Raw genomic sequence first — 14,792 nt, forward strand, 5'->3', positions numbered from 1 at the left:
AAGTGGCATCTGGCTTGGTATTAGGGTGATATTGGCTTCATAGAATGAGTTAGAAAGTGTTTCCTTCTCACTAAGAACTTGAACAGGATTGGTGTTAATTCTTCTTGAAATGTTTGGTAAAATTCACCACTGAAGCCAAATTGTTCTGGGCTTTTCCTTGTTAGGAGGTTTTGGATTACTATTTCTTTGCTTGTTATTGGCCTGTTGAGACATTCTATTTCTTCTTGAATGAGTTTGTGTGTTTCTACTAATTTCATTTAGGTTACCTCATTTCTTGTTATATAGTTATTCATAGCATCCTCTTATAGTTCTTTTTATTTGTGGGGTTGGTAGTAATGTCCACTTTTTGATCTTTAGTCATTTTTGTCTTGTCTTTTTTCTTCTTCATTAGTCCATCTAAAAGGTTGTTGATTTTACTTATCTTTTCAAAGAACAAACTTGGATTCTTTGAGTCTCTATTTCATTGATTACTGATCTAATCTTTGTTCTTTCCTTCCTTCTACCTGCTCTGGGGTTAGTTTGCTCTTGTTTCTAACCTCCAGTTCTAGCATTAGTCTCTGATTTGAAATCTTTCTTTTTTTTTTTAATATAAGCACTTAGAGCTATAAATTTCCCTCTCAGCACAGCCTTTGCTGCATTCCATATCTTTAGCTATATCTTTTGCTAGTTTACCACATGATACTTCCTAATTTCCCCTGTCATTTCTTATTTGATCCATTCATTGTTTAAGAGTTTCTTACTTCTGCATATTTGGAATTTTCCAGTTCTCTCTCTATTATTGGTCTCTAGCTTCATTCCATTGTGGTCACAACAAATGCACTGCACAATTTCAGTATTTTTCAACGTACTGAGAACTGTTCTGAGACCTAACATCCTGACGATGATGACCCGTGTGAATTAGAAGAAGGTATTCTGCTGTTGGGGGAAGTGTTCCCTAACTGTCTGTTATATCTAGTTGGTTTTAGAGTCATTCAAGTTTTCTATTTCCTTATCTCCTTACTGATCTTCTGTCTAGACATTCTATCCCTTATGGAAAGTGCTGTATTGAAGTCTCCTACTATTAATGTAATTTGTTTATTTCTTTCTTCAAACCCGTCAGTATTTGCTTCCTACATTTTTGGACTCTGCCATTATTTCCATAAATATTCAAAACTGTTATGTCTTCTTGTGGAATTGACCCCTTTGTATTTAGTGACCTTATTTATCCCTCATAACAGTTTTTGACTTAACATCTGTTGTATCTGATATTAATATAACTATCCCAGTTCTCTTTTGGTTAGTATTTCCATGGAATATTTTTTCATCCTTCCTCCTTCAACCTACCTGTGTCTTTTAATTTGGGGTGCCCCTCTTGTAAACAGCATAGAGCAGAGTCACGTTTTTTTAATAAAAAATAACACTTAGATAACTTACACAATCTAAATCACCCCTATGATGCTTTAAAATATCCCCTTTTAAATAACTAAGCTGTACTCAAGAAACTACAAACATTTAGAAAAAGTTAATGGGGAAAATAATTTGCTTCAATACAAAGATACAAGGTTAAAACCTTTCATTTGCTCATGAAATAAATTACAACTATCATTATGAACCACATATGAACTCCTACCCTTCTTCAACCCTTCTAATGTTCAGTTTCTAAGAAATAAATCTTTCTCTCCTAATAGCTTCTACTTACCTAAAACATAACCTTTAGCAGTTATTAAATGAAAAGCACATGATATAGGCACCTTCTTAAGGTATCATTATGCTGTTTCTTTTATATTTAAATTATTTATCAAAATCTAATTAATATGGAAAGATCAAAGGTGATGGTGGAATTATACATAGAAGACAGGACTCAACAAATGAATATGAATGCTGAATCATTAAATTGATATCTCTTTAGTCTCCAGTATTTTAGAGCAGCTAGAAGTAAGAATCTAAAATTGTGAAATTGTAACCCATATCAAAGTCTGAAATATGTTCTACAACTAACTGTGGTGCTGTGCTTTGAAATTTGTAGCTGTTTTGTATATATGTTATTGTTCACAAAAAAAAAAAAGGAAAAAATAGTCCATTGTGATGATAAAAAAGTATTTAAGCCTACTAGCCTCCTATATTCTGGAGCAGCTAGAAGGAAAATATTGGAGGATTGTATGGTAGCCCATGACACACTCTGGGATCTATCCCGTAACCACTTTTTGAAGAGTGCTTTAAAAACTATTGCTTTTTCATTTTTTTGCTTTGTATATATGTTATACTATACAATAAAAAAAATTAAATCTAATTAATATGGCGTCATCTATGACTATTTTTCTTTCAGAAACACCTTAAAATTAAGACAAAACAAAACTGCTCTTACCACCACCTTAAGCCCAGTATCATTACAATGTCACTACTACCAGTGTCACTTGCATTCATCTAAATGCTCTAAATGGAATCTGGAGTTCCTCAATATTTCACCCTTTCTCAGTCTCCATTTGCAATAAACATGAATGTTCTGTCAGTTCTACCAAGTTCTACATCTGACATGGATTTCAAATCTGTCCCTTTTCTCTAAATCCCTGCCACCACTAAAATTCAAGCAATTATCATCTCTCACATAGACTTTTGAAAATGGCCTCATAACTTATCTTCCAGCTTCATTTCTTACACCCGGGATTCTTCAGGACTCAGAAACCAAGATGATATTTTTAGAATTCAAATTCAATCACACACCATTTCTCTGCTAAAAATTTTAACAAAAAATTTTTTAAAAATTTAAATTTTAACAGGTCTTGAATGATCTTGCCAACTCTCTATCTCTTCAATATTCTTTTGCATAGCTCACTCTTTTGTTCATCTCTTTCTCAGGCAGAATCTTTGTGCATGCTATTCCTCTGCCTCCTGCTTCACTTGGCTAAGTCATACTTATCATTCAGGCCACTGTCACAGAGAGAACATTCCTGACACATTGAGCTAGTCTGGGTTTGTAGAATGGCAAGGCTGGCATCTTGGCTTGGCTAAAATTATTTTCATTTCAGTTTACTTGTGGCAGAGATGCTGATGTTAATCCACGAACATCTAATCTTCCCCCTTCTTCAGTAATAGAAATCCTAAATTTTGACTGAATGTATGGTTAAACCAGCTAGGAACATCCCAACATCTCTTGTGAACGAGTGTGACCATGTGGCTGGGTTAAGACATACGGAATGTGGGCTGAGATGATGTGACACTTTCAGGCCACACCCCTAAAAGGCATCTGGTTTACCTCCTGGCATTCCCATTTTCTTATGGAGGCAAAGTAGACAAAAAGAACTACAGCAGCTATCTTAAGCCTGGAGATGAGTGCTATGTGTTGAGAATGGCAGAATTGCCCCCAACCACCCTGGACTACTTATCTCTTGTTTATTCAAGAAAGAAATTTCTAAACGTGTTTTTGGTCTACTACAGCAGTTTAGCCTTGTTGCCTAATTAAGATACATCCTAAAGGGAAAACAATCAGTACAAAGTATATTTGAGATAAGAGAACTGAGAATATAAAGTAGACAAAGCTCCTCACTACTTCCAGAGTTTCTCGAAGTGGTGCATCCGAAATCCAATCCTCAATGCAAATGGCACAGTATCAGTTTCCTGCCAGGACAAAGTTAAAAATAAACCTCAGGCTTTTCTGCCTTTACTATTAATGCTGGAGAAGGAAAGCATGTAAGCTTTTAAGAGGCTACACACTAGCCATTGAGACAACCAGTTCAATAGGCTAAGTCCTCAGTTTTGGGGCTTGCCCCTAAGCAGTTTATTCCTGCAAAGGAGAAGCTAAACCTTTTGTGATAATTAGGCGTAAGAGTCACCCCCAGAGAACCTCTTTTGTTGCTCAGATGTGGCCTCTCTCCCTAAGCCAACGTAGCAGGTAAACTCGCTGCCCTTCCCATTACATGGGCCATGACTCCCAGGGATGTAAATTCCCCTGGCAATGCGGCACCTGCCTCCCAGGGGTGAGCTGGGACCCAGCATCACGGGAATAAGAAAACCTTCTTGACCAAAAAGGAGAAGAGAGAAATGAGACAAAATAAAGTCTCAGTGGCTGAGAGATCTCAAACAGATTGAGAGGTCATCTTGGAGGTTATTCTTATAGTATAGATATCCCTTTTCAATTTATATCGTATTGGAGTGACTAGAGGGAAGTACCTGAAACTGTTGAACTGTGTTCCAATAACCCTGATTCTTGAAGATGACTGTATAACTATATAGCTTTTACAATGTGACTGTGTGATTGTGAAAACTTTGTGTCTGATGCTTCTTTCATCCAGGATATGGACAGACGAGTAAAAAAAAAAAAAAGGAGAAAAAATAAATAAGTAATGGGGGAGATAAAGGGCAAAAATTGGGTAGATTGAAATACTGTGGGTCAATAGGAGGGAGGAGTGAGGGGTATGGGATGCATGAGCTCTTTTTTCTTTTTTTTATTTCTTTTTCTGGAGTGATGCAATTTTCTGATCATGGTGACGAATACACAACTATGTGATGACATAGGGAGTCACTGATTGTATAATATGGTTGGATGGTATGTGTGTGGCTATTTCTGAATAAAAATATTTTTTAAAAAACAGGCTATGCACTACCACATAAGGTAATTCCTTGCTGCACGACAAAGATGTATACTTTTTTTTTTCCTGCATCATTGAACCTAGGACAGGTCCAGTCTAGATACCTCATTTCTAATCTAAATAAGGATTCCCTGGTATTCTCTTCCATTGTACTGTGTAGTTTTCTTTACAGTATTTTGTTTCAATTTGTAGTACTAGCTGTGTATTTGTTAGTACAATATAAGCTCCATGACAGCAGGTATATGTCTTCTGTTCATCACTCTATACCCAGCTTCTAGCATAATACAGGCATATTGTAGGTGTTAACAAATTTTTTTGAATGACAGAGAAAAATAGAAAGAAGGAAGGACGAGGGAAAAAGGAAGAGAGGGAGGATGAGAAGGGAGGAGGGAAAGAGGAAAGGAGGGAGGGAGAGCAAATTCACATCTGTCCCAGGCACATGTATACTTTTATACCTCTAGTTTACTGGATCATAAACTCTTTGGTGCGGCCCAAGAACATATTTCATTTCAAAGTTGAGCAGGTCATTATGACAGACAGATTTAGGAACCACTATTGCAGACAGTGCTCACAATATCACACTCAAAAAAGTTTCTTTGATATGGGTAAGCCAAGAAGTTTAAGGACTGGAAAAAAAAATGGAAATAATTTTAAAACCCAAATTTTAGGCCTTTACCTTTGTTTTTTAATTTTATCAATAAGAAGAGAGGGAAGCATGCTATTAAGATGATTTGGGGGTGGGGTGGGGAGAAGACATCAAGAGAAAGGCTAAATAATTTGTGAGAAATGAAAAGCCATGAGAAAGCCAAGGAACTTCATAGGCATTTAAAATCACCTAAAGTAAAAAACTGTAGATCACTTTTAGAAAGGCAAAATTATGAAGATTTAAAGAGGGAACTGCTGAAGCCTAGATCACTGTAGTGAGAGGGAGAAATTTTCTTCTTCAGTTGAGAGAAAATAACAAAGATTTTTAAATGTTTGGAAGCACAGTTAGTTAAGGTTTTGAGTGTCTGTTTCTTTGTTTTGTTTTGTTTTTTATTTAGGGATATATATATATATATCCCTATATATCCCTAAATTATATATATATATATATATATATATATATATAAAAGCAGTAGGAAAAATAGCAAAATTTATAATAGTACTTACCAAAAAAAAAAATTATTTGGTGATCACATCTCTGAAAACAAGTCTTTAAAAATAATGATCAGTTTACAAGATACCCATATAGAGTGCAAAAGCACAACAATTGCCATCAACATGGTCTACTTTTCCAGAGAAAGAAAACAAAAGGTTGTACTCTCAGCCAAAAAAACAAAAAAGTATACTTCAAATATGTTTCCAGGTTACTTCCTTTCATTATTAAGTCAGGTGAACACATCCTTATAAAACGCTTGAGGAGGTAATGGTAAACAGGGACGTTAAAAGTAACTTCTCTTATGAAAGATAAAAGAGGTGCAATTACGCTTCCCTCCCATAACCACTCACCGAATGCCTACAGCTCACAGAGCCTCGCCCAGGGCTGCGGGGCGGGGCGGGGCGGGGCGGGGCGGGGGCGGGGCTCAGCGACCACGCGCCTGCCTCTAAGGCGCGGCCCGCGCGAGCGGGGCGGCACTTGTCCAGAGGAGACTGAAAGCAGTCCTTGTGTCCAGACATCTGCTCTATAAACTAAATGAAATGTCCTCTAAATTACTACAGAAGCTGAGTTGTGTTATCTTCCTAACCTGACCACTCTAGAAATTTGTTGGGGAGTTCACTTACTGTTAAACACGATAAGGATTACAGCCGAGTTGTGGCAAACCTGGAACTAATATAATATTCTCTGGGGCCTTTTTTTTTGTTTTCATTATAACATATATTATGACAAATTAACATGTTAAACCTTCAAGTTATATTAGAGGAAATATTTGCTAAGCTAAACGTATAATTGACTATTTGCATGGTTATGAGTTTAATTTGTTTACACACTTTAATTTTTTAAGCTGATTTAAAAAGTATCTGAAAAAGCCTGTTCTTTTCCAAATTTATTAACTTACTTGAAGATGTCCAAAAATCTTATTTACAGTTGGAGTCCCAGGGATTTCTCCAGTTCTTATGTTTTTAATGATTTTGGTGATTCAGACGGATGTGTGAATTCTCTTTACACAGCACAATAAACCCATTAGCTTAATCCTTCATATGATACTTGATAGCCTCACTATAATACGAACAGTAGGTTTAAGTAACACCACTTTATAAAGAGATCCTTTCAGTGCTTTAGTAATTAAATATGCTTCAAACCAAAAGTAGATATCCTCGACTATACTGCAGTCTACCGTGAACTGTACAACAACTCGTAAGTGCTTTATATTTCCTATACACTCTCATGGTAGAAAATGGAAAACCATTTTCCAGTAGTATTATATACAAGGTGAAAATGAGTTTAAAACAGTGCTGAAAACACTAATTTAAATCAATTATGAAGTCATATGGATACTTCTTTAATAAGATCTGAATTGAGAATAAGCTTCTATACCATATTTTAAAGAGTTGGTCATTATGTTGTATATAAATTTATATGAGAGGAACTTTAATTTAAGACATAGTCTGAGGATCAACTTATATAAACTAAAACTCCATATACACCATTAAAAGGATACTTTCTGCACCCTCATTTTCTTATCTAAAGCAGGAATAAAAATATTGATCTCTCAAAGAGTATATTATTTTTGCCATTTAATGAGTTAAAATTATTTAAAAATAATTATTGAGCAATACTGGCTAAAATTCATTTCCCTATTGTACTGAATATTCTAATGTATGAATTTTTTCAAATGTCAATTCTAACCTGCTTTCACCTATAAAAGTCTTAATTTTTTAACAATATTTATATGAGGACAGATTTCCTAAATTATATTATAATTCTTAAGAATTATTTCCCAATAAGTGTGTTGCCCTATTTATTATTTTTAAATAGTACCAATTCTCCAAGTTACTTTACAAATGTTAGTGATGATGAAAATCAAAATAAGCAGTACTACCTCAGAAGCACATTTTAAATTATTATGACTTACGCGTATACATTTGAAATGGGAGGTCGCAATAGTACATTTTCTTAAATTAAAATGAACTCACTTGAGATTTCAAATGTTTTATGTAGTTTGGCTGTGTTTTTTCCCGCACACTTATAAACATACCACAATAACACTAACTTGGACTGATACTGTTTCATATAACCCCAAAATTTACTTTGATATTTCCAAACACTCAAACTACATATGTTTGAAGGCTCTATTTTGCAAAGCCATTAAAAATATAAAACCACAATATACTGATAGGCAAAAACTACAAAAGTATATTTTGATGGCTCAATTGCCGTTAAAAGTTATTCCGTGTGTGCGATAATCAATATCATTAAATTCACTCCCAATAAAGTACTTGCTTTTTTTCTTTTAATGATGCAAATCTATAGTGAAATGATGAAATTGAAAAACAAGTGTTCTTGTCAGAAGACAGGAAGAGAGTTTTTTCCCTCTCCCTTAAGGGAAACAAAAGATTCCTGAAAGCTTTGCCCTGATTTATTTTTCCAATTTTAAATACCTTAAGAGTAGCGGAACTGCTACTGGCATGGTAGTATTTCTAACAGTCAATAAATCTAAAATATTATGTGTGAATATTGGAATGAAGCCATTAAGAAGATTACAGCATGCAACACAGCAGAGGGTCCACAGGAAAAAAGAACTAGTAATTCAGGACAACTGTGACCACTGACCTCTGAACAGCCAGGACCACTGGTCAATCTGACACAATAATAGAGTGCACATGCATAGAAAGTCATCTAGCCTGTAAGTATAATTTAAATGCTTTGGTGAATGAATTTAAAAGGCCCCCACTTAAATCTCAGTTAATTTATTAAACAATCAGACAATACCAAGAGTAAGAAATTTCAGGCTTCAAGAACATTTTTTTTTCAAGTACATTTTATTAATTAAAATCACACAAAAAATTTCAGTAAGATAATTTTTTTGTTTTAATGTCTAATTTAAAAGTTATAATTGTAGAAAATATGATGTGATACTTTATCATATTTCCTCTGTATTATAAGAGATACCTTTTGAAAAACTGACAAGGAAGCAAAATGTATTAGATTCAGGCTAAATAATCTGCTAAAATATTTTTAGAAAATGACTATAACTTTAAACATCTCATATTTTCAGTAAATGATTTTAATTCCATCTCCTCAGAGTTACCTTGATTTGTTTATTTTTCATATTTGTTTACAAATCTGTAGCCCTTATTTAAGCATATACATACATATACATATATATGTATACACACACACTACTATACAGTGTTCCTTTCAATCTATTTTTTTAACTGCAGTAATATTTAGTTATATTGCTTATTAGTAAACTACAGTGTTCCCTGCTGTCATTTTATATATATTGACTTTTACATTTTTGAATACTGTTTTCTTTCTTCATATATTTAAATAAAAAATTTAATTACCAAGCTAATTTTAGAAGGAAAGTGGTGTTTCTCAATTTAAAAAGCAATCCATCAAAAATTGAAAGTTAAAAGATTGTTTTTCTTAAAGAATTGAGTATTGCTGAAGCTATCAAAAATTTAATATATATAGAAACGCTGAATTCCTCTTTCTTTTTATTAATCTTTTTCTTCTTCCTCTCTTTTTTTTTCTTTTTTAAACAAATAATCCTTTCTCCTTAGGGCATTAACAGTATGAAATACATGCACATATGGAATACATTCTTAAAAGTTGGGATTTTATTTTCAGTAACTCTTTTTCTATCCAGTGAAGAATACTTTGGTAGAGTACCAAATGAATAACTCTAACCATTTCTAGCAGTGTCTGAAAAATTTTTATAATGAGGCAATCTAGTTATAATGAGCTAAAAAGATAATATAATTGCCCACTGGCCGGAGCTTGGATTTGCTCACACATAACATAAATTTTACTATAGTAAGATAAAGTATTTAAATTTTAATTTAGTTCAAAGTCAGCAAGTATTTTAGATTATTTATAAACATAAATAATCTAAATTTAATTTAAATTCATATTTTTCCTATCACTAGCTTATAAGAACAATCAAGGCTAGTATCACTGATTTTAAAATTCACTTATTCAAACTCCTTATTAACGGACTTCAAAGTACTTGCAATACTATAGAAAAATATATTCTGACAGTTTTCTTTATTCTGCAATTTTAATATCCTTGAAAAGAATGGAGGTTTTTTTCTTAAAGGGGGGTAATTTTAAGTGCAACTATATTATAAAGATATTTTTAAATAACTTATTTAAATAACTATTAAAATATTTACAAAAACAGTAATAGCCTGCATTTTTGCCCTTAACTTAGGAAAACTAAGGCCAAAAAAAATGCAATTTGGGGACTATTTAACATGAAATACTGAATATGTCCCATTATGAGCTGCAGACGCACATGCACACACATACACACACACACACACACACACCCACATCTTCAGCAAGATCAAAGACCAGAAGAGAACTGGCACTTAATTTATCAGCCTTTATAGACAAAAGACAGTTTTCGTCATTTCAAAAGGATCAAATGTCTTTTATGACAAACTGGGTTTGCAGTTTAATTTACAAATAGAATTCTAAGCAAGCAGTCTTTGCTCTGCCAAAGCAAATGACAAACAGTGTAGGTTTTCATTCTTGCGGCCCTCAGCAGGATAGAAAAGATTAAAATAAAACTGAAATAATTTAGAGAAAACAAATAAATGTTTCAGAAAGTTGAGGGAGATCAAAGCCAGAATTTTCTGACCCCAACTGTACAAGCATTTCTTATTATATTGACCAGTGCCATCAGATCATTAATTAAAAGGAAAAGCGCTGGCAGGTGGCAGGGAAGCAAAAGCTGATAATTGGCCCCCTTCTTCTCCTTGCCTTCAAAAACTCTCTCATTCTTTTGCAAGACATGCCACTAGGCAGACAGATATGCCTACTTTGTAAAATAATGATTAAGATGAGATGAAGAGACTTGTGTTTAAAGAAGCTCTGCCTAATGAATGCATCTAGCTTTTTAATTATGATCCTACATTTACAATAAGGAATGTGATGTTCCATTCAACATCTCTTCAACTGCCAAAAGGTAAAGAAATAGAGAATCTACATTGATTGTTCTCATATTCCGTGCACATACCCAAGCCTTTTACTTCAGACAGGAAAAGCAGGAAGAATTAGTAATTTAAGGGTCTAAGAGAAAACATATCTGTTCCCTACAGCAGACTTACCACATCAGACTTACCACATCACTCGGTAGGTGGTGCAAGTCATTAAACGGAGATTCTAAAGTGTTTGTGTCAACATTTAGCATAACCACATCTTCCAATGATTTATTTTTCACTCTCTGTTTAAAATACACAATTGGGAATAAGCATTTTAATAGATTTCCTTACAAAGTTATGGTCAGCTTGGAAACATAGAGAAAATTTTCCTAATGCATTAGTCATGGAAAGAAAGGAAAATGATACATTTACGTACATATAAAACAATTTTATCAATTAGTTAAAAAAAGAAAATTTGGTAAAAATGTTTAAAATAGAATGTTTGCTCAGATAAACATATTGAACTAACAAGGAAGTATTACAACAAAGACCTATAGAACAGGCACAGGTACACCAAGCAAAATCTCGTATTTCTCAAAATTCATCAATTGAATTTCAATCCCATGATACTGGAATCTGTAGCCAGCACTACACCTATTTTTAGAATAAATCATATTGCAGGGCCAACATAACCCAAATAATAACTCTGACTACAGTATTAAATAGCTAAGTTTTAAATTAATAAATATTTTCTCCATACCATTAAATTAATAAATATATTTTCCATACCATTAGGTAGAAGCTGCTGATGAGGATGAAAAGTTGGTAAAGGAAAAATTGCAGAGAGGGCAATAATTTGAAAGTTATTACAATAATATTTTTTACATGAATTTCAATATAAAGGATCAAATTTTATAGCCTAACAGATTGACATTTTTTACTTATTTGGCAATTTATTCAAAATGATCAAATTATCTGAAAATATGAGCAAGCGGCAGTAAACTGGAATTTTATTAAATATTTCATTCTTAAATAAAGGAAATACTTGAAGTTTATTTTTCCTATTGAAATTAATATGCATATTTAAATAAGTCATATAATTCTATTAGTCCTATTTGCATGATAACTAATAGCATTATTCTTTAGTGCAAATAAATAAGGTGATGAAATATATTCAGCAATTCAGACTTCCATAACTACATATGTCAACAAGCAATAGGTCAATTAATTACTCTCCATGCAGTATTTTTTAAAAAGTGATATTGTAGAATAATTGCAACTTTTGAAAATTATTTCTTAAATAAGTTAAATTTTTTAATTGGTCAAACCAATTGTTTGTCTTTAAGTTGGTCAAGACTGAAATTTCTCTTATATATTTAGAATTTTGAATCTCTGCATATTTGATAGAATGTAAAGAAAATGATTGTCTAGAATAGAAAATTTCTACATGTTAAGAAAGTCATAATGTCTTTCTGGAGAGTGATGTCTCAGGGTGACACATAATTCTAAAAATAAATACTGTAAAAGACATTACAATTTTCAGAAGCCAGACTTAAAAGAATTTCCATTCCTAAGATATTAGTGTAAAATCATTTATAATAAAGATATTACTCAAAACCATTTATACAAACACTTATTTCCTTCTGTTTCCATGTATATACATACGAAATACATATGTATATATAAAGCATTTAAATACATAAAAATATGGTTATAAGTTGACCTCAGCATAATTATAAAGTAACCTATTTTATAACCAAAACAAAATAATACTAATGGCATTTGCATGGAAATGTAAGTCATAATTTTGATTTCCATCTTCAATTCTAAGTTGTTCCTATGATGGAAACTGTAAACATAATCCAGAAACCTTGCATACTTTAAGGGATGAAATGAGCCTAAAAGCCTAAAATAATGGCTCTTTGCCCCCAAAATACTTGTGATAACACTAACACTAAATTCTGAATAAAGGAAATTGATATTAATATGCAATGCGTAGTTTTTCAAAATTGTTCTTAGTTTTAAAAAGCTTAATATTAGCTGAATATTAAATTTAGGCCAAGCAACCACTCAACAAGAAAGGAAACAATAAGATGTCTATATATGCAAAGAAAAAAGTATATAATTTAAATAATTTTTTTTAATGTAGATGTGTCAGTATTTTATCTATTTTTTCCCACAGAGTCAGGCTTTAGCTATTTTTTTCTTCTTAAACATGCATAGAAACCCATATGGCATATAAATCAATACTTCTTTCCTATCTTACATTTTTATTTCTCATCAAGTTCATAAACTTGTTAGATGCGAAAAGAGTAAGAGAACATGAAAAAATAATTTGCATTTATCCTAGAAAATAAGAAAATAATATTAGGACATAGAATAAAATGTTTATAAAAGCAACAAACAATAAAGTATTAAAGTGGGTAGTCTTTCTCACATCCTCTATACATAATCCTTCCATGCAACACGGCTACAAATGTACTGTACAAGTAATGACACAATGGCAGAAATCACATGATCTTACACAGTCGGTTCAACATTTCATTTAGACTCCTTTGTATATTTAAAACAGATAAGATAACCCTCACATTTGTAGCATTTACTAATTTATTCTGTCATCCACAGGCCTTAGTCTGCTTTTACCTCATCCCCAAAGTCTAGTTTCCAAGGACAGCAAAGTGCCTATGTCCTTTATTTCAGAAGGAAATTTATATTTAAAAAGGAATATCAAGTCATCTTTTTCTCATAATTACATTAAGAATAGTCAAAAGAAAAATGTGAAGGGATTAATTTCATGGGTCACTGAAAAATTAGGTTTAGAATTTTTTGCACAGTTGATAAAAATGTACTGAAACGGTCTTGACCAAAAGAAAATGAATAAGATAACATTTTGATTCTTTCTTTAAAAAATTGATTATAATTACAGCCAAGCAATATGCAAAAATGTTACTCAAGCTCAATCTCACATATTAAATATGTGAATTATTATATTCATATTTTAATTATTAAAACTTTTTTGTAAAACAAAAGATAAAAATTTTAGTAAAAAAATGTCTGCCTAATAATCACATACTAAGAATGGAAATGTCAGATATATATCATATTGTAATGAATTAAGGGGCGAGTTATTAAATGTCACCCAACTGGTTAATTTAAAAAAATTCCTGAAGCTGAATTTCCTAGTTTACTTTTTCATTCACTTTCAAACCAAATAAGCCAAATAAAGCCATTAAGACAGTCAGACAAGTCTAGGGTATAATTATAGAAGTACAGGGATTTCAACTAATCTAATTACAGCTCTAAACATTCCCATTTAATAATAGGAACCAATTAAATGTCTACATGGACCATTCCACCAAGACAGCAATATAAGGAGTAAACAATTCTTAAATTTGCTCCTTAAAAAAAGTACTGATTTTCTCTATAGCTGTCTAATACATAGTGATAAACTGAATATTTAAAACATGTACCTTTTTACAGTAATTCAGAAAAACCTAATTATTTGTATTAAAAGTTGCAGTCTGATTGTGATACAACAAAACCATATAATATCAATATTACAGGTGCCCATTAACTTTAAGTGTTGTTTTCATCTTTATAAATAAATATACTGTATCCTATTAGACACATAAAATGAGAAATGTATATGTTGATATTAAAATCAAATTTGATGCCTGAAAACGTAGAACTGTGTTCCAATGGCCATGGTTCTTGAAGATGATTGTATAATGATATAGCTTTCACAATGTGTGTGATTGTGAAAACTTTGTGTCTGATGCTCCTTTTATCTATGGTATGGACAGATGAGTAAATTATATGGATAAAAAATTAATAGTAGGAACAAAGGTTAAAATAAATTGAGTAAACTGAAATACTAGTGGTCAATGAAAGGGAGTTTTTTCTTTTTTCTTTCTTTTGCTAGACAGATGCAAATGTTCAAAAAATGACTCATTATAAACATGTCAAGAACGTTTGTATGTCAAGAATATTTGCATGTCATGAATGCTGGTATGTTTACTGGTTGTTTATAATAATAATATGTTATAATAAAATATGATAGTCATATACATTTATAATAAAAATATTTCTTAAATATGGATAAAAATAAACAAATAATAGGAGAACAAAGGTTAAAATAAATTGGGTAGATGG

General features: G+C 32.1%; 1 protein-coding gene across 8 annotated transcripts in view; it reads right to left on the reverse strand.

The window, feature by feature from the left end:
• Window positions 1–14,792, reverse strand: part of DENND1B (DENN domain containing 1B) — a 283,782-nt gene that overhangs the window by 74,693 nt on the left and 194,297 nt on the right. For all 8 annotated transcript variants that reach the window (XM_077157317.1, XM_077157322.1, XM_077157319.1 and 5 more), the window contains one exon: window positions 10,841–10,942. In XM_077157317.1, coding sequence (XP_077013432.1) covers window positions 10,841–10,942 — 102 coding nt within the window. The remainder of the gene's footprint in view (window positions 1–10,840; window positions 10,943–14,792) is intronic.

This window comes from Tamandua tetradactyla, chromosome 4 (genome assembly GCF_023851605.1).
Source record: "Tamandua tetradactyla isolate mTamTet1 chromosome 4, mTamTet1.pri, whole genome shotgun sequence".
NCBI lineage: Eukaryota > Metazoa > Chordata > Mammalia > Pilosa > Myrmecophagidae > Tamandua > Tamandua tetradactyla.